Source organism: Parasteatoda tepidariorum, chromosome 11, assembly GCF_982258835.1.
Source record: "Parasteatoda tepidariorum strain Cologne lab strain chromosome 11, Ptep-v5.0, whole genome shotgun sequence".
NCBI classification, from domain to species: Eukaryota; Metazoa; Arthropoda; class Arachnida; order Araneae; family Theridiidae; genus Parasteatoda; species Parasteatoda tepidariorum.
In genome coordinates, this window is record NC_141765.1 from 84,660,499 (window position 1) to 84,681,226 (window position 20,728).

Genomic DNA, 20,728 nt, shown 5'->3' on the forward strand with positions numbered 1-20,728 from the left:
TATAATTTAGAAGGTCAATTTTACCACTAGTGCAAATTCCTCGAAATTATTTACTAATTATGAAAGTTCTTATAAAAGTTAGTGGTTTTATTTCAACTATTTTTCTTTAGCTAATTATGTTTATAAAATAATCCAATACTGCAATTTTGATTTATGCAATAAAATAATGTTTTTTAAATTTACAGAGTAATAATAAAAACATGCTAATTATGACCATAAAAATGTTTCCATTTCAATGGCTTACAAAATTAAAATTCAACATAAATAAGTCTATTAAAATTCTTTTTCAAAAGAAAAGAATCGTTCAATGAAAAGAAACAGTAAAGGAAATTGCACAACTGCTCACTGAAAAAAATTAGGAAGGTGATTGTTAAAAACTAAAGGATCGTGAAAATTTTGTTTCGAATAACTATTTTTTACAATAATTTACACTCGTAAACCTCTTTTTATTAAAATATCGATTTACAAATTATATGCTGTGTGAAAAATAGTAATTTATAATCTGTTTTTCTAGTAATTCATTCTATTTTGCTATTCTAAAGAATTTATGCTTTATTGTATTAACTTTTTCCCAAGCAAATTGTGAAAATCCAAATACCAACCTTGCAAAAAGTTTATTTCAGTTTTAGTTAGTAATATATGAATCTAGAAATTACTGTAAATATTTGATTTTCTTTTACTACGTCTACATTCTTATTTTTATTAAATAATGACATATACATCTACTAAGTCTCCTGTATTATTTTCAATTTTTATTTGGACATGACTGAAAGCAGGCTAGAACACAAATGTAAAAATAGCACAATGTCCTTTATATTAAATATTCACTGTGATTATGATGAAAAGGATTTTGACGATTTTATTCTTTGATTAAAAAATCAAATGGGATTTTTCTATTTGTTATACTATTGTGGCTTCCACCTATATTATCATAAGAAGCACGTTAGAAATAGGTCATGATGAGGTATAGATGAGTGGAATTGCATTTTTCTGGAAAACATAACTAAAGTTTCATTTTTATCTCACAATTTTGCGCACTTGATGGTTTCAGAAGAGAAGGAAAAATCAATTTCTGGAGAAATTCAAGGGTGTTTTCAATCAGACGCAATTATTAATGATCAAAATAAGTAAAAAAGTGTCTTTAAGAAAAGAGTACCATAAAAATAAATTAAACATAGGAAAAAGAAGAAATTTTTTCCCCCTTCATTCCTCATTAAACAAAAATGAGTAAATAGTATATTTTCTCGATCTTCTGAAGTTCAAATAAGAAAGAAACAGATAATTATTAAAATTTGAGTGCATCACGTATACCGGAATTATCCTGTATTATCCTTATCAACCCTATATTATCTATTATCTTCATTTTATTTGACTATTTATTTAAAAGAAGCGAAGGAATAGTAAATAGCAAAGTCAGATAGTTGTATTGAAAATACAACTCTCAAGTATTAAACTATTTTCTCTTAGATTCAATTTGAATAAGTTTTTAAAAATGATTCATAGATAATTAGTAAAATATCTGGATTATATAATAGAACTTATATAACCTTTAGTTAATAGGATTTTATTGAAAAAAATTTTTTGGTGAATAAGTAAAATTTGTTTAAGATTAAAAAAAAAAAATTCTATTTTTCTTTAGTTCGTTTTTATTCATTTTTGAATTACAAAAAAAATTTAATAGATTTATTTACAGAAAATAACAAAGGTATTCATTAAATAGCACTTCTTGTAATCTTACAAACACACATATTCTTTCTACATTTTTCAAAAGAACGCAAACTATATTTATGTACTTACAAAATTTATATAAATTATGAAATGTAGAAAAAGTTAAAAGTTTAAATTTCTCTTTATAATAAAACTTCTAAAAAATTTCTTTTTCGAAGTCAATTGGCAGTTAAATAACTCTCATTTCGTGATATTTAGTTTTCATCATCTAGTTTTTAAAAAGAAGATCCATGTATAATGTTTACTTTATTACGATATTAATTTCTCTGAAATTTCTGTTTCACAAAGTAAATTGAAATTATATTTTCTGAAACACAAAGCAAAACTTTTACCTGGATATTGGGATCCATTTTAACTGAAATAAATAGAAAAAAATTCCATTTATGTGTCTCTTTCTTTCTTAACAACTTACAAATTTGAAAAATCTACTGCAGCTCATTGAAAGAGTAGAAAATTATAAAAATCTGTTTTGTAACGTAAACTGTAGAAAATGATTCAATGTAAAACAAAAGTAACATTGTAGATTACATTTCCAAGTGGATGGTGTTTTCTGCAATAGACATAATTATTGTCTATTGCTGCAAGCTCTTGACTCCCTATACTTCCGAGTTACTGCTTTCAGTGTCTTTTGAAGCTATTTGGCTCATAACGTGATCATTGTGTTTTCAGATTCTCTTGAGAAGTATTTCTTGTATACGTGTATTTGTTTCCTGATTTATTATTTATGTTTAAAAGAAGAATTTTTATATGTATCGTCATTTGAAGACCTGTCCTTTCAAGACGTACAAGTTGTCATTTGAAAAAAAGAATCGAATACACTTCTTACCTTGTTAACAATATACCAACTTCGAAACATAAACCTATATGAAATTTGAAAAATAAACTTGATATCGCTGCTCGAACAATATGCCAACACTAACATATGATGGTGCATGGTTTGCACCAAGAATAAACAGTTATAAACACGTAAAAAGAGGCCAAATCAGAATTGCCTAAAAAGCGAGTTCTTTCTAAATCTAGCAATCATGTCACATTTTTTTAACAATGCATATATACGTAACTAAAACCAATTTTCTTTTCAAACCTGCCAGAATTACTTAATATCATTAATATTTTATGAAATACAGCAGATTTGAGCTCAGAAATTATATAATTTATTTCTTTTATTAAGGAGAAAGTTATCTATTTGAAAATATCGCCTTACAGAATAAACTGTAGTAAGCAGCTGTATACTTTCTAACCGGAAGTAGAGCAGGTCAAGAGCTCGAGATTGTTGTTGAAACATTTATATTGAAAACACCATCCTTACACAAGTTTCTTAAAGAGCTTTCCAAAAATTTTAAGTTGACTTTCCTAAAGCATTTATCTATTGTTAAAGTTATAATATTTCTAAAAAACACGGTAATAAAGAAATAAAATGAGCAATCTGAGTATTACACACGTGAATTAAATTATGAAACAGAAAAGTACTTCTCAAAATCCATTTTGACTAAAAAAATTCAAGAAAAAAGTAGGTCATATACATGGATATTTTTTGCAACGTGATTTTTGTTTTCAATATGAAAAAAAGTATGTTTTGTGACGCAATTGTCGAACAACAAAATTAGATATGTATAGCAATGAGAGATATTTTTCTTTTTATTTACATTTAAAGGCATTTTTAAAGAGGTTGTTCTAATACTTTTTGGAAGCTTTAAAAATATCTTTGAAGGAGGAAAAGAGGCTCTTACTATTTTCTTTAGTCAAAGAACAATCTTGCATAATTATATCTGGTGCAATTTTTATTTTCTGTTCTTTCGATAGAACTTTAAGACTAGAGTTGGGAAGGTCAAGCGAAGTAGGCCTGGTCAGGTTCTGCAAAGTTCGGACCCAATCTCTGTCCTCTTGATGGTATATGTGGGACTCGAGTTGCTCCATCGAATTCATCCCATAAAGTGGAGGGTGGTGAGAATGATGTGATGGCACTTTCTTGTGATTCATAATCTGAATTTCTTCTAGACTTTCTATCATATTCCAGTGTCTCTGGTATGGTCTTCCTGTGCTGATACTCGTCTCGGGGGGCCCCTGAAATATTCCATGACTATTAAGTACTTATTGTATTGAAGTATTTGGTAAACGTTTAGCTAGTAACTTAAAATCATTTATTTCTTAATTGAATCATTTATCATTTTTTGTGTGAAATCACAGAAATTTTAAAAGAGGAGAATTATGACTTGATAGCCTTTTCCTACGTAAAAGCTTTATTTAAATAAGCTTTAGCTTTATTTTTCTGGGATGTAGTTAAATAGTTTAGCCAAAGATAGCCGAAAGTTTTATTATAAGATGAATTAAGTTATTGAAAAGTCTATTTTTACAGATAACTGAGAAAAACAGAGGTCAGAACAATGGAAAATAAGAAATGTAATTCGGATCATTCAGACTAACTACAGTATTTTTGAAGGAATAAAAACACGGAATGCTCAAAGGTTTCTAAAATAATGGCTATAAAATCACTTAATTATCATATCTAATTTGGAAAATAAGCTATTTGTAGACATCTAACATGTCTCCTACAAAACTATTTCATAATTTGTGGTATTTGAACGTTTCAGTTCTATTTATTAAATTACTCTAAGACTTTGTGTTTTCATTACGAGGCATCACTTAATTTTATATTTCTAGCTTAAACATTGAAACCAGATTAACTTTCTACATCGAAAGATCAGGGTCTAACCAAAGCTTTCAAACCATAAATGATGAATCCACAAATGTGTTACGTCGAAGAAGTTTTCCTGAAGTTAGCAACATGACAATTTGGCTCAAACTCATAATACCGCAACCACTTGGAATACTATATATCAGTGCTATAGTAAAAACATGCCTTCATGAATCAGACTACCATGAACAGAATCTAGGTTGATTTTCATTAGCGCATGGAGCCTCATTTCTATGCTATTGCATTATAGATGTAAGATTTCAAATCATAGTGAAAAAATTGCGTTTGAAAGTACTAAATATTAGAACCTATTCTTTAAGAAAGTTATATAGTAATTTTTGCTTCATTTCCCACTTTCTATTCCCAGCGTAGCAATGATTAATATTCTACAACCAACATTTGTACAAGATTTCAATTTGAGACAAATCTGAGTTTAAAATTATAATGAAGTAAATTTACCATGAATAAAGACGCGTTTTTACATTTTAGCCAAATTCTTTGCTACGCTGATTAATTAATTATAATTTATTTGTCTTGCAAAAGCTCAGCAGTTTTATGAAGAAAAAAATCTACTCTTGAAAAACTATTAAATAATTCTCTTACATCCAATCCAATCTCTTATAACCAATCGGTAAATTTTTTCAGTTAACTCATTGTTAAAAAGACTTTCAAGTTTCAAACACCAACATTTGTTTTACAATATACAGTACATTTTATTTTGATACTATGCATAATTTTGAGATATCTCAGTAAAAAAGAAAGAGCAAAACTACAAGCAACATTCTTTCACCATTCTTTCTATCTAAATAATACTTCACATTCCACTGACAGTCTGCTCGGCCTAAATAGCTCCGCCGCTGACCTTTGGGCTGTTTTAATTCCTCTTCAATTGGTCGCAGGAAATTTGATGGTACTAGTCCTTTTGCGCCATTCAGCTCACCGATATAAAATCCATCCTCATCTACCTCACCAATGACGTAGATCACATCACCAATACTAAATGATAGTTCCACCTGAAACAAAATAATATAACATTTTAGTATGTTTATGAAAATAGAAGAATTGGAATGTAAACTACAATTTTGAGAAAAGCTTTTACAAATATCTTACAAAATAAAAAAATAAGACATTCTGTATTTTGAGTAAGGGATTTGCAATACATTTTGCCTCGGTGACGATAAAATCTGCTCCCCGTCTTGTTTGTACTTAAAAATCAAGTTTATTGTTATTTTTCTTCAATGCAGCATAAAACATTTATAAATATTAAAACTTTAAGTTAATTTAAAAACTTGCACTTTTCCAATAATAATTTTTTTGATCAAGTTTAATGCATTCTTTGGAAAAGTGCTTGTTTCGTAACCGATAATGGGTCGATTCCGAAACTCAGACCTTTTTGAGCCCACTCAAAGCTTCTCTGGGGCAGCCGTTAGAAAACAGACTGAAACATTTTATGAGTTTTCATCAGTTTTGGAGAAGAGAGGAGATTTTCTTTTTGTTATAAATAAAAGATTTTGTATAGAAGTCATTTTGAAAACAAACTTTTCATTTTAATACAAAATATTTTCCAACGCAATACCGACAATATTTTTATCACTTTTTCATTAAAATAAAAATTTATGTAACATACACATTTAGAGATTGAGAATTTTCTTGGGGCATTTTAAGTAGAACGACCAAATCACTTTAGTAGGAATGCTCTTTAGGTACGTAAAAATCGTGATTGTATTTTATTATTCCCTGAGATTTTAAATATTTTATTGTAATTTAATTTTCTTATAGAAATATAAAATATTGGTAAAAGAATTATTCTTAAATAAAGAACATGAAAATTATGAATTAAGTCAATCAATATTGAGAGCTAACAGAGGCTAGTTTTCGAAGGCTATGCCGTCGTCTGAAATGATACTTATTTGCGAATAATATGCTATTTTTATAACAGCTGTTAGTTTGCAACAATTATTCGGGACTGTTAGATCAAGTTTAGCCTATCTTTAGCCAGCAGCACTCTCTATGCTTATTTTGAAAATGGCGCAAAAAGTCATTGTGAAGAAAAGCGAAAGTTGTGCGAAAATGAAAAGCGTCTGTGGTCTAATTTTTGTAATATTTAATTTTTACTCCAATGCTGCATTATATGGGCTCATAAAAACTTACAAAAATGAGAATAAGGCATTGATTTTGATAATTTTAAACTAGGTGAGAAAATGTCGCAAAATTTTCGAATTTTAAAAAAAAAAGTTAAGCGAATTATAAAACCTTTAACGCTATTTTTGGAAGCTCTGTCTCCAAGGAAAATAAAAAGCCATAGTTTAAGTGCCTTACACTTGAAGCAATGCGATGATTTTCAACTATATATATAATCTTGCCATGAAGAATTATCTGAGCATTGGAACTGACAATTAACTTAAATATTTTATAAGTTATTAAACTTTTTAAAAATTGCCAATTCTGCGACATTTTTCCACCTAGATTAAAGTTATCAAAATCACTGCCTTATTCTCCGTTTTTGTAAATCTCCGTTTATTTTTTGCATGGAATTATCTTTGGATAAACGAATTTCATAATTGAGTGTAAAAACTTTTCAGTTTGTTTTAAAAGTTCTCGAGTTATAGTGGAATACGCAAAAAGGAAAATTTACATCAAAGGGTCCAAACTTTGGAGCCATCTCCTGATCCAACTGTTAGGACCATATTTCCCAGATTGTGGTTACTCCCTATATTTTGGAGGTCTAAAACCCAAATCTGTCAAAAAAAAGGCATGTTTATTCAGAGAAAGTACGTTGTTTTTTGTCTGATTTTGTAATTTAAAATGTCGTCTGCAGTTATTAATTTGCTTATTTGAAGTCGCCCCCCTCAAGCCATTAAGATTAAGTCCTAAAACGTGAAAATCCGATCATTGCCTCAAAAGTTATTCAGGGTGGTCAGTTTTTTTTTGCGCACTGTAGTTGGGAAGCTTTATATAATGGCCGCTGCAATGACATATCAAGACATACATTTCATTCCCTTAAAAGTTTTTACATTAAACGAAATAAGTGAAAAAGGAAATTATAATTGCTATTACGACCATATTTTCCAAATTGCAACCCTTTGTGCCATTGAAATTGGAAATTCGTTTGTCATGATGTTTCATTGCGGCAGCTACTTTAAAAAGCTTCCTAACTTTCCCTGGATTAGGGTACACAGTCAGAAAAAAAAGAAAAGAAAAAAAAAGATATCACCCTGAATAACTTTCGCTCTAATGATTGGATTTTCACGAACTAAGTGCCAATATTAATGGCTCCTGTGGGTGATCTCAATTATGCTAATTATTTAGTGCTAACTATTAATTAAGTTACGAAATCAGACACAAAAACGTACTTTCTCTGAATAAACATATATTTTTTTACATATTTAGAATCTAGACCCTTGAAACAGGGGGAGAGTGGTTAGACAAAATTTCGAAGAAATTCGTTCGCAAATTGGGTGGCAATAAAGATTTATATATATGGCGAAAGTTTAAAAAAATGCTTAATTACCTCGCCATAGAAGGTGAAGCAATTGAAAACAACCATAAAGAAACTGAATGAATGACAAGACGGCAAAACATCGTGTTTCTCCTTTGCTAAGATACCAAGAGGAGAATTTTTGGGGCTGCTTTCTAGGCAAAGAAAACAGATTGTTTTCTTTTTATCTCCTTTAAAAATAAAATTTGAAACGATTTATAAATTATTTATGATTTTCCGAGATTTTAGAATCTGAGAATCTTTTTATCTGAGATTATTTATTTTTTTAAAGCTTATTATTTGTTTCGTCATTACGTCATATTATTACGTCATTTGTATGAAAATTTTGTACTAAAACCAAATTTACATAAGTTATTATAAATTTAAGAAGAGTCGTTGGGCTAATTGCTTTTACACCTCAGTTCGCGTCTCTTAGGTAAGGGAAAGGAAAAAATTTGGAGGGCCAGAAAAAGATTGCAATTCTGATGCACAATCACAAGGTCTTGTAAAATTCACGATATTTCTTTTCGATAAAATTAAAAAATTTAGTAAATGAATGTTAAGTGGCATTTTAAAAATTGCATGGCTTTCTTGAATAAGCATGATTTGCAAATACGTTTCTACGTTTCTATACATTCCGAAACTGACTTTTGCGAACATGTTATTCCGTTCACACCCGCTCAACATGTTCTTTCACTAAGCTCTTCGATTGCGATCAGTTACTTATTTATCACGAAATATGGCTACTAAAGTTTCTTTGTTTTATTCCTTTATTTACAAACTTATTTTACGATTCTCACCATTACTACTGAAATCTGATTCGATAGCCTCATTTTAAGTAGAGTTCGTAAGTTCCTTAAGAAATTAAAAGCGTGACAGCAAAACTAAGACGAAGTATTTTATTATGTTTATATTCACCACAACATTTAATATTTAATTCCAAAACCTTGTAAATTTGTGGACGCGCAATTTTGTGTTTCCAAATCTTAATTTTAAATTTAATGATAACTTTATAATTAGGATACTGATACCACAGTTTTCTCACTTTTTTAAGGACATAGAACTCCTTTTAAAATATTAAAATACAGATGTTTGCTACTACGAGCATAAAAACTAAATTTTTATAAATGAAAATTCAGATTTAGAAAAACAAAATAAAAAAAGAGTTTCAAATCTTCGAAAAAATTAAAATACTTCAAAAGTTGGCTTTAACGCCTTGAGGTCTCTAATAAATTGTAAAGTAAATTTTACTTGTAGTTTTTCATTGTATTTTGCAGTTGTAGATAATTTAGAGATTTGCTAATTTTAATTAGACTTTTACGAATCTTAATTGTTACATTAGAGAAAATAATGCCCCACTGCTCCGACATTCTAAAAGGAAAAACAGTAGCGCTTTAGGAAGATGGAAAATCCATCAGAGAAATTAGTCGGGTATTGAATATATCTTATTATGCAGCTAGAAGATGGTGTTTGAGGTAAATAATAATTTGAAAATTCATAATTGAAAGGTATATAATTTGAAATAAATTCTTTGTTACTTAATTGTATAAAGTTATAATCAGCATCGGATTTTATTTTTAAATTCGAACTTTTTTATCTATTGTTGTAAAATAAAGTTTCCTAAATCTATTTGCATGTATGTTAAATTATATTTGAGATTTATTTGTAACAAAAAAGTTCAAGGATCCTATTATTTCTTAAAATTTGCCTAATACTTATTTGATTTCTGAAACATTTGATGGGTTGTAAAATTTTGCCTAAGGTAAAGAATTGATTATTCTGCTCTTATAACTAACCGAACTTATAAGTTCTGATTCTAACTAGAAATAAACTTAATGAGAAGTGAAGAAAGTGAAGGAGCTCTTTATGCATACGAAATTTTTTTTCCTCCAGTTTTGGCTTCCATTTTTGACCCTCCACTACCCTTTACTATTTCCAGCAATCATGTAAACAAATTCAACATGTAAACAAATCTTTTCATTGGTATTTTTTTATTTTCTGAAACTATTAGAAGATGGTCGCAGAAATTATAGGGAAAAAGTAGCTTGGCAACAATATTTAAAAATCAATGCGGTTGGTAGGAACTATTCCTCCCACCGCCTTAAATAAATTAAAAATGCTTAATAAAATAAATTATCTGAAAGTAAATGCACATGTGATAGATAACTCTTTGAAGTTTTTCTGAGTTGAAGTAACAATTTAACTCCTCGGTCAATAAGTCAGTGACATTCATTGCTTAAATAATCTGCGGCTTAATTAATAGAAAATTATAAATAGAATAAAAATGTTTGAATTTCTTCTTATAGGATTAAAGTGGATACTTTTTAAGCATTTTGAACATTACAAATATTGTAAAACATAAATTAGCTAAATATTATAAAACTTTTAATTTTTAAATTTAAAAACTATATAAAACAAATTAATGTTTTGTAAATTTATATTTTAATTATTTAATATAAATAATTTACTTAGTGAAGTGTAGCAAACTTATATGTATCTTTTCCTAACAGTTCTTTTATTTCAGTTGGTTTGTAACAGTTTCTTTTTACAAAAACTCATCAATTTTAATATCGTATTTTAAATTGCGTGGGGTTATGTAGAGGATAAACAAACTCATAAATTGTGCTAAATTATTTTCTAGTGACTAGCCGAAGTATTGTTAGAAAAAAGTTCTCTTTGAAAAAAATGTTTTAAATTTTTTAAAAATGTTAATTTCTTTAACTATGTTGGTGTATGTTAATTGTAAAAAAAAAGAAAATTTTCAATATCTTGACTCAAACAAAAACATATTGCAGCGGATCATAGTGTTTAAATAGCAAGGTTAGAGATTTTTTTTTTTAAAAAGTTAAAAGATGTTGTTTTTTTTTTAAAAAAGTTAAAACAATTCATAATGATTTAGATTTCGGCTGCTTACTAGGGTCAAGGTTTTTGCTTCATCTAGGGAAAACTGATGGTCAATGTGAAAATTATATAAATAGCCATTTAAAAAAATACACAAACTTTGTAACATTTGTAAAATATCAAGTAATTTTCCAAATTAGATTTTTTTAAGAAGTGCTGCATGGTTATAGAAGAGATCAATGGTTAGAGAGAGAAGGTTCAATGTTGCATGATTAGAGAAGAGATGCGGAAGTGGAAAATGGGAAACTAAATTGTCAAAAAATAATTTTTCTGGTCTCTCTCTCTACGCGCTTTTTTTCAGTCTTTAGAAAAACTTATATGTAAAGAACTCTAACTACAAAGAAAGTTAACCTAAGAATATATGATTAAATAAAAACTATAAATATATTTTTCAAACAAATATTATTTTTAAGGAGGAAAAATTAATAATTTGTGAAATATAAGTCTGGGTCTCATTCGGCGCCCTTCTAACCTGACGCTCCGGGCGATCGCCCGCCACTTTCGCTGGCCTTGTATGCTTGTTCAATTTTGAATTCATGGGGTTTTCAAATTCGAGTATATTTTTTTCCGGAGCTATTTTGACTTATTTTTGCTCAATTTTGAGAAATTTTTTTTCCTGCTGTTCAGGCGTGTAGTCAAAATGTTCTATCAGAGAAGGCCAAACTGTTAGTTAATAATCTATATATAATAATATTTTTGTCCATTTTTAAATCATACTTGCTACAAAAAGTAAATGGCGTACGGGAAAATACATTTCTAAGGCGAGGCGATAACTATCAACTTCACATGACTAGCAGCGAATGTTTCAAAGCAATTTTTTTAGCAAAAAATGACAGCTTTGAAGCAATTGGAGCAAGAAACATGTTATTACATACAATTTGAGATTTGCTTTTAAAAAAAATTTCCTATTAATATAAAGCTAGTAAACTTTTGTAACATTCATAGAATGACATTACCTCAGAATCAACATTGGGGGATATTTCCTGGGGATCATAATCATAGATAGCCACCATTTTCTTTATTCTTCGATCACCTCTGCTATCTAAATATTTTTGAAAGTAATGATTAAGTATATCAGCTCAGAAATAAAATATTTGACAAGAATATTTTTTTTACAAATAAAGTCATTTTTCATTATTTAGCTTTAAATAGTAATATTATGGAAGCAAAGCTAATTTATGAATTAAATTTAACTGTGTGCTTAGATTAATAAATTAAAATTTGTGCATAATCGGAATAAATTTTAAATATTATTTATAAAATGAAATTTTAAGTTTTGAAAAATAGATGGTTGAAATACAAAAAAATAAGATTAAAAAGATAGCACTATTTAAATAAATAGATGACAATGTACTTAAAACAATAAGAGATGTTAAAAAACAAGAATAATGCTTAAAAATTTCTCTAAATTATGGCGCACATGTGTGGTAAAATGTTTCACTAAGATAAAAAACCGAAAAAGAAAACAAAAGAAACATAGAAACTTATTGGTATCTGCTTCTCTGTTGTGAGACAAGATCTCAATTGGACATATTGTGAGAGAGAATTTCATAATGTCATGACATTGTAGGTCAGAACCTTATCTCATTTTAATATATTGTATAAGATTTAAAGGATTTTGTCAAAATAGCTCAGCCATTACAATTTCTGTATATAACATATAAAACAAATTGACTTTACTTTTGATGAAATATTTATACAACAAACTTGTTCAATTTCCCAATGCAAGTTATCAAACTGATATACCTCTCATAGTTGAATTTTTTCAGTCAAAAGTAGGGTCAATCAATGCTAATAGAAAATTCTGAAATTTTATTACTATTTTTGAGGCCAGAATAAATAAAAAATTATGCTAAGAATCTATTTCTCTGCAATCTATGTCTTTACATTGTCTACCAGCTAACGAATAAAAACCTTGAAATTATTTAAAATAAAACTATATAAAAAGGAAAAAAGTTAAAACTTTAATCTTATAGTAACCTTAAGTAAAGGTATTTTTAAGAAACCATTATTTTAAGCCCTATAAATTGAAAAACTAGCACAGAGTTTTTTCTCCTTAACAATAGGATGTGTTTCAGAATTAATGTTTATGAAAACTTCCGAATACGACTGTTCCCTCTAATGTTAGATATTACAATTTAGGAAAAAAAATATCTACAACACTTACAAACACAGCATTTTTTTATAAGGCTTGATAAGCAAATTTTCAATAACTTCAAAATTTGCTTCTCTAGCAGACTTTAAAGTTAAATTTAAAAATAATAAATTATGAAAATTCCACATTCGTTTCACAACCAAGAAAATAATTACAAATATTCTTTTTTTCAAGTGTGTATTAAAAGGAAGTAGTGTTTTGATTAAATTGTTTGATTCAAGTTTTAAATATCTAATATTTACTTAAAAAGTTACTAAAAATGAAAGATCAGAATAATTATTTTATTAGATTCTTCAGCTTGAAGAAGAATTAGAACTTGGTTTGTAATGAATTTAAATCTTAATTGAATTAAAATTTTCATAAGGCTACAAACCTTTGAGCATTGATTATCATGCCATCATGATATAATATGATCATCCCAATATAGCAATTTATTTTTAAAATAATCACCTTATACAGTCTATTAAAAAAATTTTAATTGCAAAATGAATCAATTGATAAGTTCAAAAAATTTCATTAAAATTATTTAACAAATATTTAATGTTAATTAATTTCTAACAATTATTAATGCACATATTTGTATAGTTTTAAAGAATACCTTATTCTGTTATTAATATTTCTGGTATTAGTATGTAAAAAAATTAGGATTTTAACCTGCATGGGAACTGCAGTCGAATCCCGCTAAAATAAACCGGCCGCGGTTCTAGCAATAAGGCCACTATAAGCAATGGCTCATTATATCTAAAATCCTTGATAAAATATTCATAAGTTTGGAAATAATTATCGCAATACTACATATACTTTATAAATTATCAATTAGTAAGTTATTATTATTATTAAAATAAGTATCACGAGTCCTTCCTTAACGAAATTGTTTTGAGTAAAAAATTTTTCTCATCGTAAAGTTTTTTAATAAAACGTTTAAAAGCGTTCAAAATATTCCCCATATAATGAAATAGTAGTTTCCCTAAAGCGAATTTTTAAGATCTCTTCTCAACCTGAATACTCACAATATCTCAATTTCTGAACACATTTTAGACTCTCAATTTCGCAAGTCAATTTCAAATATCTCTTCTCAATCTTCTTCCTTTTGGAACTTTTTAGATGCTTATTTCGTCATTTTGAAAGAAAATTGTAATGGGAACTTCTGTGTAATTATTAAGCTCTCCCGTCTACTTGTTTTTGAAAACACTCACTTTATCCATTTCAACGAAATGATTCATTTTGAACATCCGTTTATAATGTGCATTACTTCTTTTTTAATTAAACTGATATCAAATCGTTCATATCTTTTATTTAAATAATGCGAACAAGTCCAAGTTTAACGAACTACTAATTTCTCAGCTGTTAACTAAGCGTATGAAACAACAGAAGTTAAACAGCAGTTCCGACTTAGCCACTAAAAAACGTATCCTGGGTTCATTGTAGCTGAGTTAAACTGTATCTGGTGGCATTTGTGAGCCCTTTTTTAAATGCATTTTTTTATTTTAAAGTCAATCTTGCATTAATTTCATTCTTTCTCACTTATGAAATTTGTCATCGTGAATAAGGATTGGTTGGAAGGAAGTCATAAGAAGCATATTCAAATCAAGTAATGTAAACTTATAATAAGAAATGAAGCTTCTAACTTTTTGAAGAGAACCATAGAGTTACTCCAAATTCATTCAATAATAAAAGTTTACAGTAAAGACCATTTTATGTTTTTAATTGTTATAACCTTTAATCGTTATATATCACACTTCTTTTGGATTTGCCTGATATATGAACGAACTACAAATAGACAAAAAATAACATCGAAATAATAAAATTTGTTCAGGTATCCATTAAATGTCCAAGAAAATATTAAGGTACTAATTCAGAAATATGGCGAATTCACCAATAAAAAGTTTTAGTAAATCATAGTAGATTGTAAATTGCGCAAAAAAAAAGGGAACACCCTGAATAACATTTGATCTAATAATCAGACCATGTACTAAAACTCAATCTTAATGGTTTGAGGGGGGACCTCAAATATGCAAATTAGTGCAAACGGTATTTTAAGTAACGAAATCAGACACAAAAACGTACTTTATCTGAATATACATACCTTTTTTTAAACCGATTTGGATTTCTGACAGTCAAATTATAGAGAGTAGCCTCAGTCTAGAAAACAAGGTCCTAATAATTAGGTCAGGAGAGTGGTCCAAAGTCTGAATCCCTTAATTTTAAATTTACTTTTTGCGTATTTCGGTAAAACTTGAAAACTTTTAAAAGGATTTGAAGCTTTTTTAAACACAGTTATAAAATTCGTTTATCATAAGAAAATTCCTTTTAAAAAATAATTTTTAATGATTATTTAATTTTCTTTAATAATAGTCAAAAAATTTCGAATTGCAATTGTATAGAAATTTTTATACCATTTTCAAAAATGTAATTTTATATGTCAAAATACAAAATTTGAACGAATACAAATTTCAAACATACGACTTTTGTTAAATTCTTTTTCTCAATCAAAAATTATTAAAAGTGTTCCCCTTTTTTTTGAGCACCTAACATTATAAGTGGAATAAAAAAACTCTATATAAATCTTTACTATCAATGTAGCAAACTTTTATTGTAAAATTAAGATCTTATTATACATCAGTCTTTTGTTGCTGTGACAAATGGGATTCAGTAATTTTTTGATGAGAAAAATCAGACTGTTTGATTTTCGTGAAATAGTTGCTTGTCTGTATTAAAATAATTTTCAACTACTCCAGTTTGGTATTAAATTAATGTTTTTATTTTGTCTAGGATTTAAAAAATATACATTAAGAGTAATTTTTTATCAACAGGTTGCAAAATCAAATACCAGTATATGCTTATAAAAGCACTCAAAAGCACTTTTAATATTATTTAGTTATTGTCAAAAATGTCTTTAACTCTCACCAACTTTGTTAAGTAACTGCATAATTGTTAGGCTGATTCTGCATTTCACCAAGCAAATAAACAGGCTCTTTCTCTGAGTAGACAACAAAACGAATGTGATAAAAATGATGTCATACCCAATATTCCTTTTTAAAAAAAATCTATATGTAACATGTTCTTAACTAATTTTTGCTTAAACCAATTTTTTTTATTTAATTCATTTCTATTTCGACTTAAATTTTAATTTTTCTAGCTACCTTTTATGCTACTGCATGGAGTACAGCCACTGGCCCCTGTTTACTTATGGGGAATTACCCATTGAAAGATCCAAGCCTTATCTATTGTGGCTCCTACACACAACTGGTATCATAGGACATCTACTGGTACCCTGCTGAACATAAAATGCGAACCCAGACTACTTTGGCCAGATTTGCAAGTGGCCATCTAAAATGCCTTACTTTTGAGAGAGGCAGAAGCCTACCTACAAAAAATGCTGTGCTCAACCGAAACATATTCTGGTTTGCCTTTCTAAGGTGGATTTTACATCAGATCCTCTTTTTGTAGCGGATTTTCTTGCAGTCAGGAGTCCTGGAGCTTATCAGACATACAGTCCCTGGCCAAGACGCACTATAAGATTCTATGTAAAATTTTAATTATCAGGTGATACTTTACAGCTTTATTGTTTTTACGTCATTGAAACCGGTTTGCACATGTTTACGTTAGTGTATCAATTGGTTAAATTAGACGACAGATAATATAAATTTGACGATAGGATAAATTAGACGATATACTAGATAAATATAGAATATTTATCATATCAAGCATTATATATCAAATTAAGAGGATAAGCAACAACAACAGTTAAACGGAGTGTTTCCAAAATCTATTTCCATCTCTGTATTTATTTTTATTTCAAATGGAAGAGGAAAAAAATGTTTGGAAAACAGATTATTAAACAGAGCATAAAATATTTATTATTTTTTGTTTCGAAAATATTTGATTGCTGAAATCACAATGAGAATCAAACTTGGTGTTGACAAACGTTTTCTCTTAAAATTCGAAAAAAAGAGTTTATACTCACTATTATCATTAAAAGGATCTCCGTCTATCTGAACTTCAGATACCATATTTCCAGGAACTAAACCAACTCGGCCATTAGATTCTCCACGATAAAATCCATCACTGTCTTTATCACCGTATATCTAGGAATGTGAAACACTTATTGATCTGTTCTTTCAATTCAAATGAGTTGACATCTTTAATTTTTTGCAATAGAATCAACTCTTCAAAACTACTATAATAGGTGAAATTTAGCAAATGATAAAGATATTTAAGGATTTTAGATAGAGTATATATTTTATTATTTCAGATATATCATGTACTGCATTTGAGGGGGTCATTTGGCGGACAGTTCAATAATTTTTTTATAATGTTTCGGTTCACTAGAGAGCTTTGATATTAATATCAAGTCATTGGATGGGTGTCAAAGTTTCTAAAAACATATACATATACTAAAAAAATTTATTAAACTTCTTTAAAAAATTTGTTATTTTGTCCATGTCACCCTAGATTGTTAGTACAGCTGTCGCTATAATCGTTAATGATGCAAACATGACATGAGTCTGGTTAACAACATTCTTTTTGGCTTACACTTAATGTGAACCATTGTTTATTTCGGTTATAGGCATTGTGATCCTCTGCTGTCTAATTAGTATTAGGTACTGCATTTGATGGGGTCATTCAGCGGACACTTTAATGATTTTTTATAATTTTTCGGTTCACTGGAGAGCTTTGATATTAATATCAAGACATTGGATGGGTGTCAAAGTTTCTAAAAACATATACATATACTAAAAAAATTTATTAAACTTCTTTAAAAAATTTGTTATTTTGTCCATGTCACCCTAGATTGTTAGTACAGCTGTCGCTGTAATCGTTAATGATGCAAACATGACATGAGTCTGGTTAACAACATTCTTTTTGGCTTACACTTAATGTGAACCATTGTTTATTTCGGTTATAGGCATTGTGATCCTCTGCTGTCTAATTAGTATTAGGTACTGCATTTGATGGGGTCATTCAGCGGACACTTTAATGATTTTTTTATAATTTTTCGGTTCACTGGAGAGCTTTGATATTAATATCAAGACATTGGATGGGTGTCAAAGTTTCTAAAAACATATACATATACTAAAAAAATTTATTAAACTTCTTTAAAAAATTTGTTATTTTGTCCATGTCACCCTAGATTGTTAGTACAGCTGTCGCTATAATCGTTAATGATGCAAACATGACATGAGTCTGGTTAACAACATTCTTTTTGGCTTACACTTAATGTGAACCATTGTTTATTTCGGTTATAGGCATTGTGATCCTCTGCTGTCTAATTAGTATTAGGTACTGCATTTGATGGGGTCATTCAGCGGACACTTTAATGATTTTTTATAATTTTTCGGTTCACTGGAGAGCTTTGGTATTAATATCAAGACATTGGATGGGTGTCAAAGTTTCTAAAAACATATACATATACTAAAAAAATTTATTAAACTTCTTTAAAAAATTTGTTATTTTGTCCATGTCACCCTAGATTGTTAGTACAGCTGTCGCTATAATCGTTAATGATGCAAACATGACATGAGTCTGGTTAACAACATTCTTTTTGGCTTACACTTAATGTGAACCATTGTTTATTTCGGTTATAGGCATTGTGATCCTCTGCTGTCTAATTAGTATTAGGTACTGCATTTGATGGGGTCATTCAGCGGACACTTTAATGATTTTTTATAATTTTTCGGTTCACTGGAGAGCTTTGATATTAATATCAAGACATTGGATGGGTACCAAAGTTTCTAAAAACATATACATATACTAAAAAAATTTATTAAACTTCTTTAAAAAATTTGTTATTTTGTCCATGTCACCCTAGATTGTTAGTACAGCTGTCGCTATAATCGTTAATGATGCAAACATGACATGAGTCTGGTTAACAACATTCTTTTTGGCTTACACTTAATGTGAACCATTGTTTATTTCGGTTATAGGCATTGTGATCCTCTGCTGTCTAATTAGTATTATGTACTGCATTTGAGGGGGTCATTTTTGCGGACACTTTAAAGATTTTTTATATTTTTTCGGTTCACACAAATGCACTGCAAGACAATGATTAGAAAGCAGAGGAGAGGGATGCCTTTTACCGAAATAGACAATAGTTCGCATTAAGTGTAAGTCAAAAAGAATGTTCCTATGTCATATTTGCATCATTATCGATTTTAGCGACACCTGTGCTAACAATCTAGGGTGACACGGACATAAAAACAATTTTTTTAAAGATGTTTAATAGACATTTTTTGGCATATGCATATGTTTTTAGAAATGTTGACACCCATCTAATGACTAGATATTAATATCAATGTTCCCTAGTGAACCGAAAAAATATAAAAAATCATTAAACTGTCCGCTAAATGACCCCCTCAAATGCAGTACATAATAATAATCAGAAAGCAGAGGAGAGGGATGTTTTTAGAAATTTTGACACCCATCCAATGACTTGATGTTAGTGTCAATGTTCTCTAGTGAACCGAAAAAATATAAAAAATCATCAAAGTGTCCGCCAACTGACCCCCTCAAATGCAGTACATAATAATAATCAGAAAGCAGAGGAGATATCTACATTCTACATTCATTCTAACTATTTTTATCTAACGATATTTTAAAAGAGAATTTATTAAAAGTAGAGTTACTGTCTAAAAATCAACATAAGGGATATAGTGGCTCACAAAAAAGAAGAGCATCATTGATCAAAAATAAACCTTGTGAACATTTAATACTATGTACATAATTTGTTTGTTCATTATTTCCTAAACTGTGACTTTATGAAAGATCATAGAAAGAAAATATTCTTTCTAATGTTTCCAAGGTGAATTTCTATTCTAAATTGATCTTTTACGACTCTTCTCTGTATCTCATAATATTTTTAGATAAGAATGCACAGCTTTCTAATAAGTGGTGCTGGAATCAAATTGGAATTGATTTAATATTACAGAGGAATGAAAAATCCAGAAGTCCGAGAGAACTTTTCATGAGAAATTCCATCGGTAATTTAAAATAATAGAAAAAAGTAAGTTCAGGAAAACCATGACAATGCTTCAAATGCTTATTTTTTTCTTTTCAAAATATCAAAATGCAAACAAATTAAGGCAGGATTGCGTAATTCTGATTCATTTACAGTTGATATTTTGAAACTTCATGAACTTACTTTTATCTATACTTTGGAGCGTTTCTCCTGGAATGTAGTGTTCTCTTAACTAAGGATGTGAAAATTATGGCAACCCTCAGCCGTGGTGTTTTAGGGTCAGAGCACCTGCCTCGGAGAACCGGGTTCGAATCCCAGCGATGGGTGGTTGATTCGAATTCCACACCCGGCTCACACCAACCACAGTGCTGACGCAAAATATCCTCAGTGGTAGACAGATCATTGGTCCTCTTGCCATCAGGCTAACCGAGGGAGGTTTTCGTGGTTTTCCTAACCATGCAATGCAAATGCGGGTTATTACCATCAAAAACTCCTCCACGAAGGCAAATTTCGCCCAATGTTTGGAGTTCCCTTGTCTTCTGAATTAGGTTCGAAATTACAAGGCTACGGAGTTGATAGTCGTAAACCCTAAATTGTGACTGCTGTTCAACGACGGTTATAAAACCACTCGCAAAAAGAAGTTTCAATATTATTCCTGTTCTGTCAGCTTAATTACAAGTTTCTCTTTAGGTGAAAATAGTAATTTTATGGTTTCAGAAAATAAATAATGCATTTCTTAACTTCTAATAACAAGTTAATAATAACAAGTTAATATAGGTCTTTTTAGAAAAAATAAACCAAATTGCTGAACAT

The 20,728-nt window shown here is 29.0% G+C and overlaps 1 protein-coding gene across 9 annotated transcripts in view; it reads right to left on the bottom strand.

The window, feature by feature from the left end:
* Positions 1 to 3,357: 3,357 nt before the first annotated feature.
* LOC107446422 (RIMS-binding protein 2) overlaps positions 3,358 to 20,728 on the bottom strand; it is a 143,304-nt gene continuing 125,933 nt past the window's right edge. For 4 of the 9 annotated variants that reach the window (XM_071187373.2, XM_071187372.2, XM_087154648.1 and 1 more), the window contains 4 exons: positions 16,925 to 17,045; positions 11,759 to 11,844; positions 5,286 to 5,436; positions 3,358 to 3,792 (listed from right to left, as the gene is read on the bottom strand). In XM_071187373.2, the coding sequence (XP_071043474.2) occupies positions 3,557 to 3,792; positions 5,286 to 5,436; positions 11,759 to 11,844; positions 16,925 to 17,045 (594 nt within the window). In that variant the 3' untranslated portion in view covers positions 3,358 to 3,556. Of the gene's footprint in view, positions 3,793 to 5,241; positions 5,437 to 11,758; positions 11,845 to 16,924; positions 17,046 to 20,728 lie in introns of all 9 variants that reach the window. The other 5 variants (XM_071187369.2, XM_043041386.3, XM_043041384.3 and 2 more) reach the window with 3 other exon arrangements.